General features: G+C 40.5%; 1 protein-coding gene across 1 annotated transcript in view; it reads left to right on the forward strand.

The window, feature by feature from the left end:
• Window positions 1–24,306, forward strand: part of LOC120879623 (NLR family apoptosis inhibitory protein) — a 43,712-nt gene that overhangs the window by 5,293 nt on the left and 14,113 nt on the right. The window contains exons 3-10 of the mRNA XM_040262684.1: window positions 1,889–1,988; window positions 6,300–6,381; window positions 8,183–8,234; window positions 10,918–11,037; window positions 13,810–13,909; window positions 18,834–18,915; window positions 20,459–20,516; window positions 20,754–22,859. Coding sequence (XP_040118618.1) covers window positions 1,889–1,988; window positions 6,300–6,381; window positions 8,183–8,234; window positions 10,918–11,037; window positions 13,810–13,909; window positions 18,834–18,915; window positions 20,459–20,516; window positions 20,754–22,859 — 2,700 coding nt within the window. The remainder of the gene's footprint in view (window positions 1–1,888; window positions 1,989–6,299; window positions 6,382–8,182; window positions 8,235–10,917; window positions 11,038–13,809; window positions 13,910–18,833; window positions 18,916–20,458; window positions 20,517–20,753; window positions 22,860–24,306) is intronic.

Here is a 24,306-nt window from a genome sequence, read left to right on the forward strand (position 1 = left end):
TTAATCGACTATGTGCTGTGCTTAGTCACTCAGTCATGTCTGACTCTTTGCGAACCCATGGACTGTAGCCTGCCAGGCTCCTCTGTCCATGGGATTCTCCAGGCAAGAATGCTGGAGTGGGTTGCCATACCCTCCTCCAGAGGATCTTCTCAATCCAGGGATCAAACCCAGGTCTCCGGCATTGCAGGCGGGTTCTTTACCATCTGAGCCACCAGGCAGCGACTGTTAGTTCAGTCACTCAGTCGTGTCCGACTCTTTGCGACCCCATGAATCGCAGCACGCCAGGCCTCCCTGTCCATCACCAACTCCCAGAGTTCACTCAGACTCATGTCCATCGAGTCAGTGATGCCATCCAGCCATCTCATCCTCTGTCGTCCCCTTCTCCTCCTGCCCCCAATCCCTCCCAGCATCAGAGTCTTTTCCAATGAGTCAACTCTTCGCATGAGGTGGCCAAAGTACTGGAGTTTCAGCTTTAGCATCATTCCTTCCAAAGAAATCCCAGGGTTGATCTCCTTCAGAATGGACTGGTTGGATCTCCCTGCAGTCCAAGGGACTCTCAAGAGTCTTCTCCAATACCACAGTTCAAAACCATCAACTCTTCGGCGCTCAGCTTTCTTTATAGTCCAACTCTCACATCCATACATGACCACTGGAAAAACGATAGCCTTGACTAGATGGACCTTTGTTGGCAAAGTAATGTCTCTGCTTTTGAATATGCTATCTAGGTTGGTCATAGCTTTTCTTCCAAGGAGTAAGTATCTTTTTATTTCATGGTGACTGTACTTCAATATAAAATAAATTTTAAAAAAAGAAACAAAGTATTTAAATTCCATCTCAAGTACACTGCACAGTGCTTGACACACAGTACATGCTTCCCTGGTGGCTCAGAGGTAAAGAGTCTGCCTGCAATGCGGGAGACCCAGATTCTACCCCTGAGTCAGAAAGATCCCCTGGAGAAGGAAATGGCAACCCACTCCAGTATTCTTGTCTGGAGAATTCCATGGACAGAGGAGCCTGGGGGGCTACAGTCCATGAGGTCGCAAAGACTTGGACATGACTGAGCAACCAACACTTTCATATGTTAGATGTATGATATGTTAATTGTTACTATTATTGTTAATTAATAGCAGAAGCTTGAAGAAATTCATATTGATAGTGTTACCCAAGTTGAATGTAAAGAAGAAAATTTAAAAGATTTCTAGTATAGGATTCCCCAGATGTCACAGTGCACTTATCACATATTTCTTCAAGATATTATAGTTAATGTCCTATTTGACCAAGAGACTGAAGCAGAGAAAATGCAGAAGAACCACATCTTTCCGTCATGTTCACAGCGGTTGGAGTTTGTACTTTGACTTTAATCTGCCTGCCAGTTTGTGTACCATTTACATCTCAAAATGCCTAAACCACAAGTTGGTTTTCTTCGTAGTTTTGAAAGCTAATCCTTTTGTAATTCCCCTAAAAACAGTTGTCAAAAAAGAAAAATATACCTGTCGAACATACATTTGAAAAGTGGAAAAAACGATGGCCAAGTTTCCACAGAAATTTCATAGCAATGCTCCAGCTTAAGTCTTCTGTGCTTTACTTCATGAGTACAGGGTTCCTCTGCTTTCCCACTGCTTTGGTGGGCATGTTGAGTTCAACAGCTTGGAGTTCTGTGTGTGAAGAAGCATGGCCACCGCTAAGAGGTGAGGTTCAGGCTTCAAAAATGGTCACTGAGGGCAGTGGGACTGTGGATGGGGATTCAACCAGATGAGAGTGTGAATGAGCAGATGGTGGTGGAGCATGTCTCATCTATGTCCAGGGCAGTCAGCTTGCAGAGACAGCCCTTCTGGACGACCCTAGGGTGCTATTGCCGGGCCATCTAAGTGGCTTGCTTCCTATGCAGGTAAACGCGATACTGTCCAGTGCTTCTCCTGTGGTGGATGTTTAGGAAATTGGGAAGACAATGATGATCCCTGGAAGGAACATGCCAAGTGGTTCCCTAAGTAAGTAGATCAATATTTTTTGCTTGTAATTTTTTAAGACAAAGCAAAACTAAAGCATCACCCTCCCAGAGCAGAACCTTCAGTTTTGACCTTTCTCCTTCCTAAATAAGAATGCTCCAGAATTTATTCAAGCAAGAAAGTCCTGATGACACTGTGAAATTTTTTAATTATATAATTTTAAAATAGTTTCTTAATATTGTTTTATTATCTAAAATACTAAGATATGATTTGCCAAGTAGAAGTTTCAGAATCTACCTTAATCAGTATGGATACTTTGTATTGGGATGATGTAAAATTGTATAAAACAATGTTTAAAACATCATTACAAATGGTTTCATGTACTGCGGAATATATACCAGATGTAAACATTGTATTTCAAAAACTCAGTAAGAGTTTTGATTATTACAGTGGTCTTGAGTTCTCTGCTTAGAAAACTACATGTTTTAAAAATTATTTCTAAAGTTACATTTATTAATATTTTCTCCATGCCTGTATCTACCAAATACACATTTATTCCTTTAAAAATTTTAAAAGTTTCATTCTGGAAAATTTCATACGCAAGTATAAAGACCCCTTATCAACACATGGTCAAATCACATTTCATTCATCTCTCACATACCTTTCCCCAGAAATAAAAATAACTAGATTATTTTAAAGCAAATATCAGATATTATATAAGGTCACTTGTTGATATTTTAGCATATAGCTCTAAAATGCAAGAATATTTTTTAAAAACATAACCATAGTATTATTCTGCCTCCTAAAGAGGATTAGCAGTAATTCCTCAGTCACATCAAATACCTGAGGCAGAGTCCAAATGTCCACATCCCCTCTCTCTTCACTGTTTACTTTCTTTACTGATTTGAAATAGGGTGCAAACAGGGTCCATACATTACATTTGGTTGATATCTCAAGATTTTTGGTTTACAGATTTCCTCCTCCCTGACTTTTTCTTGTCACTTTCTCATGAAAGGAGCTGTGCAGTCTGTCCCGTAAAACTTCCTCCCCTGGGTTTGGCTGAATGTTTTTCTGGTGTCATTTAACATGTTTCTCTACTTCCTATATTTCCTGTAATCTGATAATTGGATCTGCAGTATGGTTTGGCTCATTTTATTTAACATACTTGTTGTGTACCTACCACATGCAAAGAAGTTGCTGGTTAGATCTTAGGTCAACCACAAAAAAACTGGGCTGTTGTTTAGGATTATATGTCATCTTTCACACAGACAGCCATGCTCACAAAAATGGAAGGATGTCTGATCTGTTTAGTAAGAAAAAAAGCAATATGAATGCGTAGTGTATGGACTTGTTTGAAATATATAGAGGAAAAAGTTAAAATATACAAATCAAACAATTGATATCTTAAGGTTTGGGTTTGTCAGGAGATGAGGTAGAGAGGGATTTTTCACATTTTACTTTGTTCACCTCTATCTTGTTTAAATTCTGGGAAACAAATGTATTTCTTTTAAAGTTGTAAAAAAAGTGAGGGGGTGGGAGGGAGGAAGAGAACAAAGAGAAGGGATTTGGGGAGAGAGAGATGGAGAGGAAAGAGAAAGGGAGGGGAGCACTTCCTGACAAGCAGATGAAACAGATATAGGGATGCATGAAGCCAGATGGTTAAATACTGATTACCTTTTGGCCGTGCTCATGGCTTCTGGGATCTTAGTTCCCTGATCAGGGATTAAACCCGCATCCTCTGCAGTGAAAACAAAGAATCTTAACCACTGGACCACCAGGGAGCTCCCCTAGATGGTTAAATACTTTGAATGTCATTCTGATTTGTTGACCAATCAAAAACAGACATCCAGCCAATCATACTTAGCATTGGCAGTGCCCCACGTCAGTATGTACTGAGTGAACATCGATCCTGGCTCTGGGGCACCTGTCTCAGCTCTGGCCTCAGCCAGTGCTTCACTTATCCTTAGGGCCACGATGCTTAGTGTCCCTGGGCTACACACTGGGCGACTCCCAGCAACACCATTCACACAGACCCTCATGCAATGGTCTAGCCCCAACCAGAGCTGCACATTCTGTGTCAGGCAGCCCGCATACACCTTCTCTAATGTACAGCCTAGGGAAAGGTGAGAAGCATGAGGGAAGATGTGAGTCCCGTGCTCAGCCCCAGATCGGGAGGGAGCTAAGGTCTGCTGCTGCAAAGGGGAGGGCAGAGCACAGAGGCTCGGAGCTGCACAGCGCTGCTTCCTAACACCCAGACCCTAGCCATGTTACTGAACCTCTGCATCTCATGTGTAAAAAAAAAAAAAAAAAGATAATCCATAGCTGGTTGGTTGTTGGAAGGATTATAAACAAAGTATATGGAGCAAATGCCTTGTAAAAACTACCATGTATTATATAACCATTTCACCTTTCACCTGTTTGTCATGAGTATATGGTTAACCGGTGTATTTCAGAGCTGGAATTAGAACTAAGTCTCCTCCAATTGCTTGTTGATTGTGCCCTAGCCTTAACTGTTTAGGCATCATTTTAAAAATATATATTTATCTCTTGGCTGCTCCGGGTCTTAGTTGTGGCACTTGTTATCTTTGTTGCGTCATTCGGGATCTTTCCTCTGCCCGTGGACTCTCTAGTTTTGGTGCATGGGCTCAGTGGTTGAGGTGCTTGGGCTTTGTTGCTCTGCAGCATATGAGATGGTAGTTCCCTGACCAGGGACACAACCTGTGTCCCCTGCATTGCAAGGTGGATTCTTAACCACTGGACCATCAGGAAGTCTCTGGGCATCCGTTTTTGCTTTGTTGCTGCTTTTCTAAGCTATGAACACAATGTCTGAGTATATTCCTACAATTTAAAATGTTAGTACTCAGCGTACTGTGTGTGTGTTAGTTGCTCAGTCCTGCCCAGCTCTTTTCGACCCCATCAACTGTAGTCTGCCAGGCTCCACTGTCCATGGGATTTCCCAGGCCAGAACACTGGAGTGGGTTGCCATTCCCTTCTCCAGGGGAGCTTCCCAACCCAGGGACTGAACCCAGGTCTTTCCCATTGCAGGCAGATTCTTTACCATCTGAGCTACCAGGAAAGCCCACTCGGTGTACTAAATCATTGTGAATAAATAAAATGATTTTTACTGTGTTTTTAAAAGAAGTAGTATGTATTGAGCTCCTTCTCAACCCACTCTAAGCATGTGGGGAGGCCCCACCCCTCATGTGCTATGTGGATTGTGTGCAGATTCGGGTTATGTATGGATTTGAGTTGTGTGGGGATTTGGGCACTCGTTGGAAGGATCCTCATGCAAAGAGTTGACTCATTGGAAAAGACTCTGATGCTGGGAGGGATTGGGGGCAGGAGGAGAAGGGGATGACAGAGGATGAGATGGCTGGATGGCATCACTGACTCGATGGACGTGAATCTGAGTGAACTCCGGGAGTTGGTGATGGACAGGGAGGCCTGGCGTGCTGCGATTCATGGGGTCGCAAAGAGTCGGACACGACTGAGCGACTGAACTGAACTGAACTGGAAGGATCTGTACACCTAAAAACTGGGGACCTCAGTGGCCAGAGAGATGGCCCTCGAGTGATGTATGACTCATCTAATGGAGTTCACTTTCTCACATCTGTTCAAGAGAACACTGGGGAGATTGACTGCTTTGGGCAGGGGAGGTGGTATAACAGAAAAAATAAAAAGGTTTTTCTCTTCAAGTGGAACTCACACTCTAGCCTCTTGACTCTCAGCTCTCTTGTTATTCTGACATCACTAGAAAGGAAGCTTAAATTTGTGAGAGAGATTTTTAAAAAGTGAACTTAAAATTGCTTCTGTTTTGTGGAAAGGAATGTGTTTTTTAAGTGTATTCAATATGCTCTTTTTAAAAAATTCTATCAATTTCCATTGTATATTTCTAAGGAGTAGTATATATGTTTTTCAGTAGATGAAATTTATTATCGTTTGTTACCTTTACCACCAGTAACTTTTATGTAAGCGTAGGAACTAGTTCGTCACTGTAACAAAAACACCTCCAATCTATATATTGTTATAAATCCATCTCTTTGATTGTATTATGTTTCAGGATAAAAGATAATCTGAAGATTTAGTTTTGCATTATTACACATGTTGTCATTAATGGAAATGGTAATATATGATAACAAAGATAACTGTCATAAGTTTTGGGGTAACTTTTTTTGACAGTTTTATCAAAGTAAAAAAGAATTGAGCAATTTAAAGTACGCAATGTAATAAGTTTTATTGTGTTTTTTGTGTCAATGTGTTAATGTTTTTTGTGTCACTGCAGTTATAAAGATACAGGATATCTCTATCACAGTATCAGGGTACACTTTAATTTTGTTTGTTTGTTAATTATAGATGTGAATTTCTTCAAAGTAAGAAATCTTTAGAGGAAATTACCCAGTATATTCAAAGCTACAAGGGATTTGTTGATGTCACGGTAATTTATTATTCTTTTTAATTAATTTTTATTGGAGTGTCCTTGCTTTACAATGTTGTGTTAGTTTCTGTACAGCAAAGTGAGTCAGCCATATGTATACATATGCTGTGAGCTAAATTGCTTAGTCGTGTACAACTCTTTGCGACCCCATGGACTGTAGCCCATCAGGCTTTTCTGTTCATGGGATTCTCCAGGCAAGAATACTGGAGTGGGTTGCCATTTCCTTCTCCAGGGGATCTTCCTGAGCCAGGGATCGAACCCACGCCTCTAATATCTCCTGCATCAGCATGTGGGTTCTTTACCACTAGTACCATGTGGAAAGCGCTGTACATATAACCCCTCCTTTCTGTATTTCCTTCCCATTTATGTCACCATGGAGCATTGAGTAGAGTTCCCTGAGCTATACAGTAGGTTCTCATTAGTTATCTCTTTGGCATCATGGTAATTTATAAAAATTTTATAAATTAACTAGAATGAGGAGAGTACATCCCTCTTTTGTCATGGCCTCTCCTTGTTTCTTCTTCCTTTATCCCATTCCCCTACCTCTCATTGGGCAGGGGGAAGAAAAACATGTTCTTTTGGTCAACTAGAGTCCTTAAAATGGTCTGCCTTCCTGGTAGTTCTCTCCTCTTTGACTGAGGTCAGATCCTCCAGCTTCCAGTGTCCTCATGAGACATTCAGACCACAGGATGTTACCCACAGTAAGCCTCAGAGATGGTTACTCTATGCTCTATCATATGACTGCCCTAATGGCAGTTGTTGGGAAAACCCATCTTACACAGGCTTATGCCAAAAAAAAAAAAAAAAAAAAAAGGCACAGAGGGCAGGATTTATTGGCTAAGATGACTCAGATGAGAACCCTGCAGGGGCAGAAGTGTTTCTTCAGACAGAATTCTGGGTGCAGTTTTCAGAGAAGATTCAGTTACTCAACACTTAACCATCCTTCTGAATCTAGTTTCTTTCCTATATCTCATACCTTCCTCATTAGTCAAAGGACCTCTGTGATATCTTATTGTAACTTAGCTTTTGAGTTGGATCTCTGGAAAAACTGACCCAGAAAAGGCTTCTTGTTGACTATAAATATTCAAGGTTTTCTTTCCCCATTACACTGTGTAAAAAATGTCAATATTAATAGATATAATAATTAAAGGAATAATTCTCTAACAACTCTGCCATTCAATTCAATTAAACTCTTAATTTACAGGCAGGGGGTGGAGGAGGGGGTTCTTTTAATTTTTGTTCATAGATAGTTGTATGCTTCAAATCAGTAACTTGAATTTTTTTAGATTGAGGTACAGTCGATCTACACTCAGATGGTAAAGCGTCTGTCTGCAATTCAGGAGACCCGGGTTTGATCCCTGGGTCTGGAAGATCCCCTGGAGAACGAAATGACAGCCCACTCCAGTATTCTTGCCTGGAAAATCCCATGGACAGTAGAGCCTGGTAGGCTACTGTCCATGGGGTCGCGAAGAGTCAGACATGACTGAGTGACTTCACACACACAAAAAATAGTCGATCTACGCCTGAAACTAAAATATTACACAACACAGTGATTCACAATTTTTAAAGGTTATACTCCATTTATAGTCACTGTAGAATATTGGATATGTCCCCGGATACATAGCTATATCATACCTATATAAGTAATATATAGACATATATAGTGAATATATCCAATATATAGAGAATTTTTATTGGATATATTCACTATAGAATATTGGATATGTACATTAGATACTTGTGGCCTATTTATTTTATGCACAGTAGCTTATATAATAGCTTGAGTTTTCATTTTCTTCAGGGAGAACATTTTCTGAATTCCTGGGTCAAGAGAGATTTATCTGCGGCATCAGGTAAAGACTCAGACATATTTGGAAAAGCTCTAGTTGTTTATTTCTTTTGCTTTTTTCCCCCTAATCTTTCCATTTCCCTCCTCATTTTGTGGTGCCATGGTAATTTTTTAAAAAACCATTTCATTAGAGTTTCTTGGTCTCCTGGGGTGACTTAATTTTTTAACATAGATGAACATAGGGAAATATATCAGGGTTGGGTCCTTAATTGAATTTCCCTTAAAACAATTAAGGTTTCTGGACAAAATGGTTTTGAAAACATTCTTAAATGGATCAGTGTCTATTAAGAAATTAAATGTGAAGTAATGGAAAATAAATGTTGATCTCTGCCCCCAATTCCTGGCACAGAGCTCCTCAGTTCAGTTCAGTTCAGTCACTCAGTCATGTCCGAGTTTTTGAGACTCCATGGACTGCAGCACACCAGGCCTCCCTGTCCATCACCAACTCCAGGAGTTTACTCAGACTCATGTCCATTGAGTCAGTGATGCCATCCAATCATCTCATCCTCTGTCGTCCCCTTCTCCTCCTTCCTTCAATCTTTCCCAGCATCAGGGTCTTTTCCAATGAGTCAGCTCTTTGGATCAGGTGGCCAAAGTATTGGAGTTTCAGCTTCAGTATCAGTCCTTCCAATGAATAGTCAGGACTGATATCCTTTAGGATGGACTAGTTCGATCTTCTTGCAGTCCAAGGGACTCTCAAGAGTCTTCTCCAACACCACAGTTCAAAAGCATCAATTCTTTGGCAATCAGCTTTCTTTGTAGTCCAACTCTCACATCCGTACATGACCACTGGAAAAACCATAGCCTTGACTAGACGGACCTTTGTTGGCAAAGTAATGTCTCTGCTTTTGAATATGCTGTCTAGGTTGGTCATAACTTTCTTCCCAGAAGCAAGCGTCTTTTAATTTCATGGCTGTGGTCACCATCTGCCGTGATTTTGGAGCCCAAGAAAAATAAAGTCAGCCACTGTTTCCCCATCTATTTGCCACAAAGTGATTGGACCGGATGCCATGATCTTAGTTTTCTGAATGTTGCGTTTTAAGCCCACTTTTTCACAGAGCTCGTAAAACCCATGTAATTTCCTAAGTGATAAGATCATGAGGAGCACCTCTTGTTCTAATATCTGATCTTTGACACTGTCCCTGATACAGGTCTCCTAAAACCCTTGTAAACTCCTGTGGTGACTCTGGGTGGGCTCTTGGTTGGTGGTTGGCCACTGGGAGGAACAAGTTATGATTAGAAGCTTGGAATTTTCGTCTCTACCCCCTTTTCTTCATAGCAGGGAGAGGGGATATAAATTGAGTTAATGATTGATCATGCCTATGTGAGGATGCTTCCATAAAAATCCCAATAGTTTGTGGATATAGGAGCCTCTGGGTGTGTGAACACAACCACACTGTGACACATCCCAACCCCATGGGGAGGGAAGCTCCCAGATCTCAGTCTGTGAGCCAGGTCACCCACACGTGTGTGCAGGCCAGGTCGCTCCAGTTGTGTCCGCGTCCTTGCCACACTATGGGGTGTGGCCCACCAGGCTCCTCTGCCCATGAGGTTCTCCAGGCAAGAATACTGGAGTGGGTTGCCATGCCCTCCTCTAGGGGATCTTCCTGACCCAGGGATGGAACCTGCATCTCTGATGTCTTCGGCATTGACAGGCGGGTTCTTTACTAGTAGCACCACCTAGAAAGCCCCCAGCTCATCTGGACCCTTGATCATGTCCTTTGCTAAACGAGTGTTTCCCTGGGTTCTGTGAGCCACTCCGTCGAATGAAGTGGAGTGGGAGCAGTCTTATGGGATTGAGCCTTTAATCTGTAGGATCTGGTACTACTGAGTAGATAGTGTCAGAGTAAACTGTAGGACACCCAGCTGGTGGTGCAGAGAATTGCTGGGTGGGGAAAGTATCAGAAGTATTGTGGATGTGACAGTAGCGTGAGAGTAAAGGAGACACACTGGAGGAGAAGACTGCAGCTTCTCCAGCACAGGAAGTCATATTCCAATTAATCCTGGGATTAAATGTCATACTGAAACAAGCTTTCATCTTAAGGAATTTTGCAGTATCTACTTTTGTTACCATACTTAATAGACACATAAGTTGGTTTTCAAATCCTCAAGGGGTGCAGAAGACAGGACCCAAACTCTAGGGCCAATGTGGAAAGTCTAATGGAGACCACCCCCATACAGCTGACACCCAAAGGGCAAGAAATAAATCTGCCTCCTTTTTAGGGGGCTTCAAGCAAGATTTGCCTTTCTCAAGTCTTGATACTAACTTGGGGAGGAAGGGAAGCTGCTCTAGCTTACTCTTGCTTTATTCTGATGCTCTACAATGAAAAGATAATTTGAAAATATTTTATTATAAAAAAAAAGTATACAGAAATAAGACTATAGCAAATCCCCACCGTGTATCCACCATTCTGTTTCAACAATTTAACACGTAGTCAGTCTGGTTTTGTTTCTCCTTTTCTAACCCCCTCCTTCAATTGTATTGAAACAAACTCAAACATACTGTTCTATCTGTAAACACAAAGAAAGAAAGAAAGGGAAGTCGTTCAGTCATGTCTGACTCTTTGCAGCCCCATGGACACCAGGCTCCTCTGTCCATGGGATTTTCTAGCAAGATTACTGGAGTGGGGTGCCATTGCCTTCTCCTATCAGAGCTTGCCAGTCTCACCGTATGTCTTTTATTCCAGTCTGCTGCAATGGCAGCATCTTTGTTAAAGAAGAACTCCGCCTGCAGTCTTTCAAGTCCTGGCACCCGTCGTCCCCACTGGGAGCAGCAGCTCTGGCCAAAGCAGGTTTTTTCTACACAGGTGAGCCAGCAGTTTGCACCAAGCTCTTGCCTTGCTGCCCAGTGAAGCCCACATGCACTTGATGATCCTGGGCTTGTATGTAACTAGGCTCAACAATCCCTACTTTCCTCACATATTCTTTTTCCTTTCTGTATCATAAATCCTCTCCCAGTTCTCCACACCTCCTTTAGGTAGTAAAGCCCCAACCTTGAAAACTTAAGGTCTGGGCTAACAACAAATACAAGTATTCTGTTGAGAATAATTATCATGCCTTGGTATACTTTACTCTCTACCCCCATCCCTCTGGAAACTGTCACATGACTCTGAGTCCCTCACTCTTGAACCAGAGCCGAGCAGTCAGATGTCCATGCCTACACAGCAGAGGAGCTGGGACGTTCAATATTTTTTTTCTTCCAGGTAGCCATGTGCCTAGCTGAAAATTGGAGTTTCTGTTACTAAGGAAGATTGAGAGATATCTAGGAGTGTGGATAGCGGGCTTTTTAAAAACATATATTGATTTGACTGTGGGATCTTGGCTCTTCATTGTCGCATGTAGTATCTTTAGCTGTAGCACAGGCGCTCTTTAGTTGAGGCATGTGGGACCTAGGTCCCTGACCAGGCCCTCTGCATTGGGAGCATGCAGTCTTTGCCACTGGACCAGCGGAGAATTCCCCTGGATAGAGGGTCTTTGCCACACTCTTCTTGGAAAAGAAAATAAGAACATTCCTTTTTATAATTCCTAAGCATGGAGAAATTAAAAGACGCTTACGCCTTGGAAGAAAAGTTATGACCAACCTAGATAGCATATTCAAAAGCAGAGACATTACTTTGCCGACTAAGGTCCGTCTAGTCAAGGCTATGGTTTTTCCTGTGGTCATGTATGGATGTGAGAGTTGGACTGTGAAGAAGGCTGAGGGCCGAAGAATTGATGCTTTTGAACTGTGGTGTTGAGAAGACTCTTGAGAGTCCCTTGGACTGCAAGGAGATCCAACCAGTCCATTCTGAAGGAGATCAGCCCTGGGATTTCTTTGGAAGGAATGATGCTAAAGCTGAAACTCCAGTATTTTGGCCACCTCATGTGAAGAGTTGACTCATTGGAAAAGACTCTGATGCTGGGAGGGATTAGGGGCAGGAGGAGAAGGGGACGACCGAGGATGAGATGGCTGGATGGCATCACAGACTCGATGGACGTGAGTCTGAGTGAACTCCGGGAGATGGTGATGGACAGGGAGGCCTGGCGTGCTGCGATTCATGGGGTCGCAAAGAGTCGGGCACGACTGAGCGACTGAACTGAACTGAACTGAAGCATGCAGAATCTGCCATCGGTTCATAGTACTCTCTCTTGAGCTACTGGTCGTCAGGAGTTCCAGTTTGTCATGTGCAAAGAAAAGGGGGGTTCCCCTCAACTTCACCTCTGCCTGAGGTATAGAAAGGTGAAATGACATTGTATCCTTTCTAGGGACCTTGCTGACCTTCTCCAGACCAAACACACACGCTCAATTACAGTGAAGGTCCATGGGGGAACTTCTGCTGTGGGGTCAAGTCATGAATACCACCGAGCAGTACAGAGCAGGGGAGTGTTGTGTTCACTTGATAACAGGTCTGTTCCATTGGTACAAAACTCTTAATGCCTCCGTATCTTTAGCACTTGGAGAGTTAGTGCTCCCCCCTTTCTTCTTGCTCTCTCTCTTCTCTCTTCCCCGTGGCAGCCTTACTCAAGGGCCTTCTGCCTAGCAGTGTCCTCACCCTCTTCCTCTTGAACCTCCTCGTCACCCACAAGTCCTAGTCATCTCACCCCTTTGGGATCTTGCAAGCTCTAGGACCTCCTAGTTCTGTACAGACACAAAGGGAGATTTTCCTGTGCTCTGGCTTTATAATGATGGCAGGAGTCCAAAAGGAGAAGGAAGATGAGGAATGTTCCATCATCTTACTAGAGTGGGTAGCTGTTCCCTTCTCCAGGGGATCTTCTCAACCCAGGAGTCGAACCCTGGTCTCCCACATTGCAGGCAGATTCTTTACTGAGCGGATTCCCAGCTGAGCCACCAGGAAAGCCCAGGACTACTGGAGTGGGTAGCCTGTCCCTTCTCCAGTGGATCTTCCTGACCCAGGAATTGAACCAGGATCTAATGCATTGCAGGTGGATTCTTTATCACCTGAGCTACCACGGAAGCCCACTTAGAAACTAGGATGTTTCTAGTTCAGTGTTTTGGTAGATCCAAATGCTAATTTCCTTCCAAAAAATAAGAGTCTCACACAAAGACTTGATCCTATTTCTAGTGGAATAAACCTATAGTAAGAGGTGTCTGATTCTTCACGATCTTACTTACATGAGAGTGGCTATATTTGCTCACATATATTTTCCTGAGCTCCAAATAATATTCTTTCTGATTTATTCATTGAGCAGATAACTTATTAAGTGCATAATAAGTGCTAATCACTGTTCTAGGTCCATGAGATTCATTGGGGAGCAAAACAGGCAAAAATCTCCTCCTTCAGGGAGCTTCAGTTCCACATTCTGATTTGTAAATCTCTTGCCCCATTGAATGAAGAGGGGACAGGGACAGGGTTTGATTAGAGTGCATGGTAGGTAGGAACATTCAGGGGTACTTGCTCATGACCCCACTGGTGCGAGAAGAGCCCAAGTTAGAATATTTCCTCACTGGTGACACAAAGTTGTGATTTTGTCACAAAATCTGATAGCAAGTGTAATTGGGTTTTGCTAATATGGTTATTATCTGTGTCACTTGATAAACACATTGGCCTGTGGCACTGATCGAATTTCCTTACTTCTAGGTAAATCGGACATTGTCCAGTGTTTTTCCTGTGGAGGATATTTGCATGAGTGGGAGGAAGGTGATGACCCATTAGAAGAACACGCCAAATTTTTTCCCAAGTAAGTGGAATGAATGCTTAGTATCTACGAATCTGGATGTATTTGAGCAATTTTCCCCTCATTCTATATTCTGATTAAGTCTTTGCCCATGTGTCTCATTCTTACAATAAGGGATGAGTCTTCCTTTTTTTCATTTCATTGCTTTCACAACCCTCTTTCCGTCTAGCCTTCCTCTCACAGTAGTTACAGCACAGTTTTGGTTCAGTCATTATTTTCACATTACTGTCTATGTTATCATAACTTCATAAAGTCAGAGCTTTTTAGTAAATAATTTTTTTTTTCTCCCTGTACAACTTCCAGCTTTTGTAAGTAGTGATAATTGTTGTATCAGTATGTTGGCTTACTTTTTTTTTTTAATTCACACATAAACTCTTTTAAAGTACACAATCCAGTAGCATTTAGTACATGACCAGTGTTGTGCAATTACCTCCACGAATTCCAAAACATTTCATTTTTCCAAAAGAGAACTCTGTACCCATGAAGCAGACATTCCTTGGCTCCCCAGTATACCCTACTTCCTGAGAGCTACCAGTTAGCTTTCTGTTGCTATAGATTTACTCTCTTGGATATTTTATGTAAATGGAAGCATATAATGTCTTTTGTATCTGACTTGACTTAGCACAGTGTTTTGAGGTTCATTCATGTTGTAGCATGTATCAGTACTTCATTCTTTTTTGACTGAGATATATGTAATTGTACATGTCTATATATATGCGTGTATTTCAGTTTCTCCATCTCCTCACCAATACCTGTTATTTTCCTTTTTTAAAAATATAGCCATTTGCTTAGTTTTTAAAATGTATTTAGCACCAGTTCATCTTCAAATTCTCCCAAATGTTTAAATCTTCTTTCTGATCATTCATACTTGTAATAAAGCCCACTATTTTCATTTTCTTAAAGAGGCTGCTTCAATATGAACTCTTTGTCCTGAAGTTACCCTAGGATCCTAGGATTGTTCTTCAAGTCATCTTAGGGATTCCTATTGCCTCTCTCCTGTGTTTCCTGGATCTGTTGTCATCCTTTTCTTGACTTATTCACTCACTTTGAAATACTCCCCCCACAGATCCCTGGGAAAGACTGCATAAGAAATGCACGTTTTTAGCTTCCACTTCATGCATATATCTGAATATTTATATATATTTTCTCATGCTCATTTGGTAGTTTAGCTAGGTATGGAATTCAAGGTTGGAAATCATTTTAATTCCAAATTGTAGAGACATTGCTGTCTTTTCTAATAACTTCCAGTATTGCTGTTGAAGTTTCATGTCTTTCTGATTCTTAATCTTTTTATTACTTCTTCCCATTCTGGAGGCATTTAGGATTTTCTCTTTGTTTCCAGTGTTCTAAAATTTCATGAAGAAGTGGCTATTTTTAAATATTTGTTTTCTGTAGCTCTTTAACATTTTGGAGGACTTATTTCTCACTCACCAAACTCTTCAAAAATGTTCAACTATAAGAGGACATTTTGTTGTTTTCACTTTGTAATTAGTAAATGCTCTTCTAGAAATAAATATTAATACAAATAGATCTTAAATGCTTCTATCTAAGATTCTCAAGAGGTATAGTTTTGAAGGTGTTTTCACAGAAGTAGTTGCATTTTTCTTTATTTGGATTTACTATTTAGTAAATTGTTAAATAGTGGAGATGGTCTTTTTAGTTTTTGGAAAAATAAACTAGGATACAGTCTGATTGTATTTAGGACCTTTTCTCGACTCTGTCATTTCCTTTTTTGTGAAGCTTTTTATTTCTCCTCTGCCTTTGTTTTGTTGTGTTTTGTTTTTGGTCCTCTGAGTGAGGCTTGAATCTTTTCCCTCTCTTTTAAAATTGCAAACTAGAATGCCCTTAAATAAGCATGTGTGACTTAAAGGAAAATTAAAGAAACCAATGAACCTACCACTAAAGTTAAGAAATTGAATATTATCAAGTCCTTAGAAGGCTAGTGTGTGCCTACCTTCCAAGTTCTGATTATGTCCTTGTCTCTCCAATCCAGAATACTTCCCTGTTGCCTCAGTTCTGCCTGCAATGCAGGAGACCCAGGTTCTGTCCCTGGGCTGGGAAGATCCCCTGGAGAAGGAAAAGGCAACCCACTCCAGTATTCTCGCCTGGAAAAGCCTGCCAGGCTCCACTATCCATGGGATTGCAAGAGTCCGACACGACTTAGCGATGAAACCACCACCAATTCTGAAGTTAGTGTTAACTGTTCCTTCTACTCCAGATGGTCTCACCAGCTACATATGTATCATCAAGCACACTCAACTTTGCCTGTTCGATAAAGTCAAATAAATGGAAGGACACTGCATGGTTCTTCTGTGATGACTGACTTGTTTTACTCCATAAAGTTTTTGAGATTCATTCATAATTATGTTAGAAATGCAATTTACTTGTTCTCATTGCTATATAGTATATTGTTTTATGAATATAAAATTTACCCTTCTAGATTCAACATCTGGGTTGTTTTCAGAATGTTGCAATTCAAATAATGCCTCTATGAACCTTCTTGGACATAATTTCCAGTGCTCATATTCCTCTAAGATACATAACCAGCCATGGAATTGCAAAGTAATACGATGTACACAGTCAACTTTACTAGATTATGCATAACTTTCTCCAAAGTGGCTGTACTGATTTATATTCTCACTGGTATAGATGTTTCCATTCTGTCTGCTCCCTCACTAACTTAGTATTGCCCCAATTTTTGTCAATCTAATTACTAATAATGTTGAACATATTTTCATATTTTCCCACAGAGTTTCCTTGCTCTTTTTCTTCAGAAACATATCTTGTGTATTCTTTGCCCTTTCCTCTTTCTTATTCAGAGAATATATGAAATGTCCCTCTTTATCTCTCTTGGTACTCCTTGTTCTTGAGTCTTTGTCTGATGTTAATATACTGTAGCCACTCCAGCTTTTAGTTTTTTCGTGATACTATATTTTTTGAATTTTTTTTTTTTTGGCTGTGGAGTACGTGAGGGATCTTAGTTACGAGACCAGGGATCAAACCCAGAGAGAATGGAGTCCTAACCACTGGACGACCAAGGAATTCCCAAAATAATTTTACTTTTAACCTGTAACTTTAAAGTGAATTTCTTGTAGACAGCATAGTTGGGTCTTGCTTTTTTAACAGTCTGCCAATATCCACTTTCTTTTTTGTTGTTGTTATTGTTGTTTGTTTGAGTTTTTTGGCTGTGTTGTACAGCTTGTGGGATCTTAGTTCCCTAACCAGGGCCTTGGCAGTAAGAGCAAGGAGTACTAACCACTGGAGCACCAAGAGATACCCTAATATCTGCTTCCTACCGGGAGTGTTTAGAACATTTATGTTTAATAGAATCATTGATATGGTTAGATTTTAATCTACTATTTTGCTATTTGTTTTCTACTTATCCATCTCTTGTTTGTTTCTTCTTTTCCTGACTTGCATTTGAGTATTTTTCAATATTCCGTTTTATCTCTATAGTTGGCTTTTTAGCTGTACAACTTTGTCTTTTTAGTGCCTGCTCTATAATCTATATAATGCACGTTTAACAAATCAGTCATCTTCAAATAATTTTATAACATTGACATATAATGTATGAACCAGTGTAACAGTATACTTCTATTTTCCCCTTCCTATCCTCTGTACTATTGTTACCATACATTTTACTTCACATGGATTCTAAATCTCACAATGTAGTGTTATATCTTTATTGTAAACAATTATGTTTTAAATACATTTTAGAAAGAGAGAAAGCATATTTCATATTTACCCAATGAGTTACCATTCCTGGAACACTTCATTCCTTTAGGTAAAATCAAGTTTTCATCTGTTATGATTTTCCTTTTAAGGAGAAACTTAAGAAGAACTTCCTTTAACATTTCTTGTAGTACTAGTCTGCTGGCAGCTAAATTCATTGGCTTTATTTGTACAGAAATGTCTGTATTTTACCTTCCTTCAGAGTCCTTTCCCTTGCTGGGTTTATCTGCATAGTCACCTTGGACAGAAGCATTTAAAGTCTTACTAGCTTTTTTTCTAGCTGCCCTTCCATTCCTGGGCTCATCTCCAAGTCATTCATCTAGGAAAATAAAAATGATGTGTCCCCTTGCTTTATCTCCTGCTTTCCTGTAATTCAGCAGCATAAAAATAAGCTGAGAGAGTTGTTTCTGGGTTGTTTCTGAGAGAGCTGTTTTGTCATTTACCTACTCACATTTATAGTTCTCATTTATCCAAGTTAATGATTGTGAATAGAGCTCTGTAGAAGTTTCATCCTTGGCTCTTCAGGCAAACATCATAACTGAATTTAGAAAGTATCATATGTTCCAATTTCATGACGTCTAGCAAATTGTTTTTAGGGACATTTTTTAGTCTTCATATTGATGGAGATTTTTTTTTCCTGAAATAAACTTTTTATTTGGGGGTATTTTTAGCTTTAGAGAAAAGGTGAAAAGATAATACAGAGTGTTCCTGTATTCCCATACTCAGCTTCCTCTAGTACTAACATCTTACATTACCTTGGTATATTTGTTAAAATTTAAAAAAACAACACTGGTACATTACAGTCAATTCCAGATGTTTACATGTGTTTCACCACTTTTTTCCTGCTCATGTCCTTTTTGTTGTCATTGTCCCAGAATCCATAGATGGAGTTTGTTGTCTCTATTTTCTTTCCATTAGGTTCATCTTAGTTGGTTTCATGGATGAGTGTTAAATATGCTCCCACCCCACCAAATTGGCTGGTTATCCCCACCATTACTTTATGAGCCATTTACATCTCTGCTCCCAAGAGCCACAGTCTACATGCCTTGCTTGATAAAGACACTGACAGACTCACAGGAAATGTTAACTTTATACTTAATCTTTGCCACTAAAACTCTGACAGTGTTTTTGAAAACCTAAAGCAAAGGTTTAATTGCATACAACTGTCTCTATAACTTGTAACTTGTGTGTTTAGTTGTCAGTTTCTCCAGAGTGTGAAGTCCTCTGTAGAAGCGACTCCAGACCTTCAGAGCCATGATGAACTTTCTGAGTTAACGGTATTGAATGCCACCTTGTTTATTTTCAGAGTGTGTGATCATGTGATTAAGAACAGTTTTGAGCAGGAACTACCCATCATAAGTAAATAGTGTCAGTCACTCAGTCATGTCCAACTCTCCGGGACTCCACGAATTGTAGCTTGCCAGTCTCCTCCGTCCATGGGATTCTCCGGGCAAGGATACGGATTGCCATTCGCTTCTCCAGAGAATCTTCCCGACCCAGGGATTAATCTGGGTCTTCTGTATTGCAGGCAGATTCTTTACCATCTGAGCTACAGGGAAGATCCATCATAAATAAATCAGTCAATAAATTCTGCCAATATCTGTTAAGCATCTATTAAGAGCTACTTACAGATGGGGATACGACATTAAATGCAACATAATGCCTAGCTTCCTGAAATGTAGAGTCAGTCCCTTCTACTTCGGTGCCCAGACTTGTTTGGACCTAAGAGTTGATTAACATCCGGGCTCCCTAGTTCCCATCAGTGATCTTCATTTGGAGGGCAGTAAGGTCTCACTTGCTAGTTGGCTTTTCTCAAAGCTGGGAAGATATGTTTCTTTTACAAAAGCAAATGACCATGGTCAAATTAATAGGTTGACCCCTTTAAACTAAGAAATTCTATATATTTCTCTGGAATATTAGCTAGTACCAATTTAACGCACATACACACACACCCCCTTATTTGAGGCTGTATATTAAGTATATTGTCATCCCAAGAAAAAGAAAACAGAGTAATTTGCCATTCATTTGACTCATCTTTTACATTTGTGAACTGAAAATGAAATTGAAGGAAAACATTTGGGGGTATAGAAATAGCTGTTTTTATTTTATTGATGTATATGACTTACAATATTAATTCCAGGTAGTATTAGATATTTCTGTACATTACAAAATGATTACTACCATAAGTCTAGTTACTGTCGGCATCATACAAAGTTATTATAGTATTATTGACTATTTTCCCCATGTTGTACATTCCATCTCTGTGACTTAACCCACTCCAGTATTCCTGCCTGGAGAATCCCACGGACAGATGAGCCTGGTGGGCTACAGTCCATGGGGTCGCAAAGAGTCGGACATGACTAAGTGACTTCACTTTCACTTTTGTATCTCTTAATCCCTTCCACCAATTTTGCTCATCTCTCCCCACCTCCCTTAAAGAACTTATTTTTAAAAGAAGAAACTTAATCTCCCTATATCCCAGGTATGTAATATTTAAAATACTTTTAATAACTGAGATCAGAAGCTACACCAAATAGTTTCTGGAGGGTCCATCTTGCTCTTGACACTGATTCTAATCACCTGGTCAGCAGTCACTACTCATGTCACCCAGGGAATGCCCTGTTTGGGTACCACACAGAAGCATACACTTGCATGTGTTTGCAGATCACTTATTATTTCATATTTGTAGCACTCCTCCCTGGAACTGGCATAAACACTTGAGGGTGGCTTGTGTTTAGAAAATGTCTGGTTTCTGATTGTAAGTTGAGGCTCCACCCACTTATACAGATGTTAATTTAATAGAGAATTTTCTTTTCAAAGGAAACTACAAGTGAAAGCAATCTTGAAGAGTCAACAGCAGTTAGTTCTATAGTGCCAGGTAAGGATTTGGAGGTTGCACATGGGATTATATGAATGTGTACATATCTTTGTATATAGAGGATTTTATTATTTATTTATTTATGACCAAACTACCCAGCATGTGGGATATTAGTTCCCCAAACAGGGGTTGAACCTGCACCCCCTGCAGTGGAAGCATGGAGGCTTAACCACTAGACTGACAGGGAAGTCCCGTATGTAGGGGATAATAACTGTGCCTCCTTGCTTTTCTCCACAGAGGTGGCCCAGGGTGAAGCCCAGTGGTTTCAGGAGGCAGAGAGCCTGAGTGAGCGCCTGAGAAAAGTCTATACCAGTGCTCCTTTCTGCCACATGTCTTTGCTTGAGCTCTCTTCCTGTCTAGCCACTGGCCAGTGGCTGGATTGTGATCTGTCCTTTGCTTTAAAACACATCACCAATCCTGTGCAAGAGCCTGTGGTGTTGCCTGAAGTCTTTGCTAACTTGAACTCTGTCATGTGTGTGGAGGGTGAAGCTGGGAGTGGAAAGAGCATCCTCCTGAAGAAAATAGCTCTTCTGTGGGCATCAGGATGCTGTCCCTTGTTAAACAGGTTCCGGCTGGTCTTCTGTCTCTCTCTTGGCTCTACCAGACCAGAGCAGGGGCTGGCCAGTGTTATTCAGGACCAACTCTTAGAGACAGATGTATCTGTTACTGAAATGGGCCTAAAGAACATCATCCAGCAGTTAAAGAACCAGGTGTTATTCCTTTTGGATGACTACAAAGAAATATGCTCAGTTCCCCAAGTCATAGCAAGGATGATTCAAAAAACACATTTGTCAAGGACCTGCCTGGTGATCACTGTCCATACAAATAGGGCCAAGAACATCCGCCGATACCTAGATACAATCATAGAGATTAAGGCGTTTCCTTTCTATAATACTGTTTCTATATTAAAGAAGCTCTTTCCAGGTGATTTGACCCGTCTGCGAAAGTTGATGGTTGACTTTGGAATGAATCAAACTTGGCAGGGAATTCAGAAAACTCCCTTGTTTGTAGCAGCAGTCTGTGCTAGCTGGCTTCAGAATCGTTTTCATTGGTCCTTCCACAGTGTGGCTGTTTTCAAGTCCTATATGGAATGCCTTTTCTTAAAGCACAAAACTGCAGCTGACCTTCTCAAAGCAACTGTGTCCTCCTGTGGTGAACTAGCCTTGAAAGGGTTTTTTTCATCTTGCTTTGAGTTTAGTGATGAGGACCTCATAGAAGCAGGGATTGGTGAAGAGGAAGATCTAGCCATGTACCTGATGAGCAAATTTACAGCCCAGAGACTGAGGCCAGTCTATCAGTTTTTAAATCCTGCATTTCAAGAATTCCTCGCTGGAATGAGGCTGACCGAACTCCTGGATTCTGATAGGCAAGAAGACCAAGATTTGGGACTTCATTATTTGAAACAAATCAACTCAACTTTGATGGCTATCTGTCCCTATGCCAATTTTCTGAACTGTGTCTCCTGCCACCCTTCAACAAAGGCAGGGCCAAAAATTGTATCCCATTTGCTTCTCTTGGTGGATAATAAAGAGACACTGGAGAATATATCTGAAAATGACGACTATCTGAAGCATCATCCAGAAATTTCAGAGTTTATGCAATGTTTCAGGTTGATGTGGCAATTCTCTCCACAAACTTACCATTCAGTGGCTTCAAAACATTTGCTAGCTCTGGCTGTAGAGATTGCCTATCAAAGCAACACTGTTGCTGCATGTTCTCCTTTCATTTTGCAATTCCTTCATGGGAGAACCCTGTGTTTGGATGTGCTTAAGTTTCAGTATTTTTTTGACCACCCAGAAAGCCTGTTATTGTTGAGGAGCATCCAGGTTTCCATAAGTGGAAATACATTATACAAACCAGATACGCCCCTTGAAAGAATTTTCGACAAATCCCAGGCACCAACTATAGATCAGGACTATGCTTCTGCCTTTGAACTTGAGAGTGAATGGAAGCAGAGTTTAGTTGAAAAAGAGGAAAACATTAAGCATTTTCATAACATGCGACTCAATGCACCACCAGCCATCAGCACTGGCTATTGGAAACTTCCTTCAAAGCAGTACAAGATTCCCCTTCTGGAAGTTCATGTGACTAATACCAGTGCTGTGGATCAGGAGATGCTAAGGTTTCTAACAGAGGTTTTCTCAGCTGCACAGCACATTGAACTCCACTTGAACAACAGCAGGGGTTTTATTGAAAACATCCTCCCAGCTCTTGAGCAGTACAGGGCCTCCTTCACCAAGTGCTGCATAAGCCAATGTGAGCTGAGTGCAACAGAACAGGAATTGCTTCTCACTCTAACTTCCCTAGAATCTCTTCAAGTCTCAGAGAAAACCCATATACAAGGTAAGCTTGAACCTATCTTAGATGACTATTAGGATGTGTACTTCCACCTTTTCACTCTTGGTTTTAAATGGATAAAAACTTTTGAAAGCATGAAACTAAATCCTTGCTGATTGGACAACTTAAATTTTACTAATATATTTCTTTTAGTAATATGAATTAGTGAAAGGCCTCCAAATAATAGAATGACTTTCAAACTCTAAAAAAATAATAAAATGACTAATGAAGGCTCTTAGTAAACAAATGACTAATTATTAGTAAAAGAATTATCTGTATGTAAATAATGCTTGAGAACTACTCTCACCTCACCGGCTTCATGGAAGAAAGGGCTTGTACTCTGGGAAATAAACAAGTGAGAAGTAATACCTCCCAGTTATTTTTGTCTCTTTTCACTTGTCTAAGCAGTGTTTTAGAGTTTTTGGTGTAGACTGTATCATCTTTCATTAAATTTATTCCCAGGTACTTGTGTTTTTGATATTCTTGTAAATGATACTAATTTTCTTCATTTTCTGATTGTTGCTAGTATGGGTTTGATTTTCAGCAGTTTGTTAAATGCCTAGAAGTGCTTTGCTTTATATCTTACTTGAGGGACACTGAACATTTTTTGAATCTATGTGTTGATATTTATCTTCAAAGTTAGAAAAATTGTGTTCATTTTTTTCAAATATTTTTATTATGATAAAACACATTTTTCAGTATACAGTTTAGGGGGATTAAATAGAATTAGAGGGCTGTGAACCATCATCACTATTCACTTCCACAACCTCTTCATCATCCCAAACTTTGTACCTATTAGATAACTCCTTCCTCTTCCCAGCCACTGAGGTCTCTGTGAATTTGTCTATTCTGCTTCATATAAATGAATACATACGATATTTTGTGCTTGTGTGTCTGACTTCTTTCATTTAGCATAATGTTTTTAAGGTTCGTCCATGTTGTAGCCTGTGCCAGAACTTCACTGCTTTTATAGCTAGAACAATATCGCACTGTATGTATAGATACAGTGGCTTACCTGGTGGCTCAGTGGCAAAGAATCCACCAGCCAATATTAGAGACAGGGGTTCTATCCCTGGGTTGAGATCCCCTGGAGAAGAAAATGGTAACCCAGTCCAGTGTTCTTGCCTGGGAAATCCCATGGACAAAGGAGCCTGGTGGGCTATGGTCCACAAAGAGTCGGACACAGCTTAGTGACTAAACAACAAATATATCATGCTCTGTGAATCAATTCATCAGTTGACAGACACTTGCACTGTTTATTCTGGCTAAAGCTGATGTGAACATGGATGCACAAATGTTACCTTAAGACCCTGCTTTCAATTCTTTTTGATTTATACCTAGAAATTATTGGATCATATTAATGATAGTAATTCTATTTTCATATTCAAGGAACCTCCAAACTGTTTTCCACACTGGCTGCAGCATTTTACATCCCTACAAACAGTGTACCAGG

This window comes from Oryx dammah, unplaced genomic scaffold (assembly GCF_014754425.2).
Source record: "Oryx dammah isolate SB20612 unplaced genomic scaffold, SCBI_Odam_1.1 HiC_scaffold_20, whole genome shotgun sequence".
Taxonomy (NCBI): domain Eukaryota; kingdom Metazoa; phylum Chordata; class Mammalia; order Artiodactyla; family Bovidae; genus Oryx; species Oryx dammah.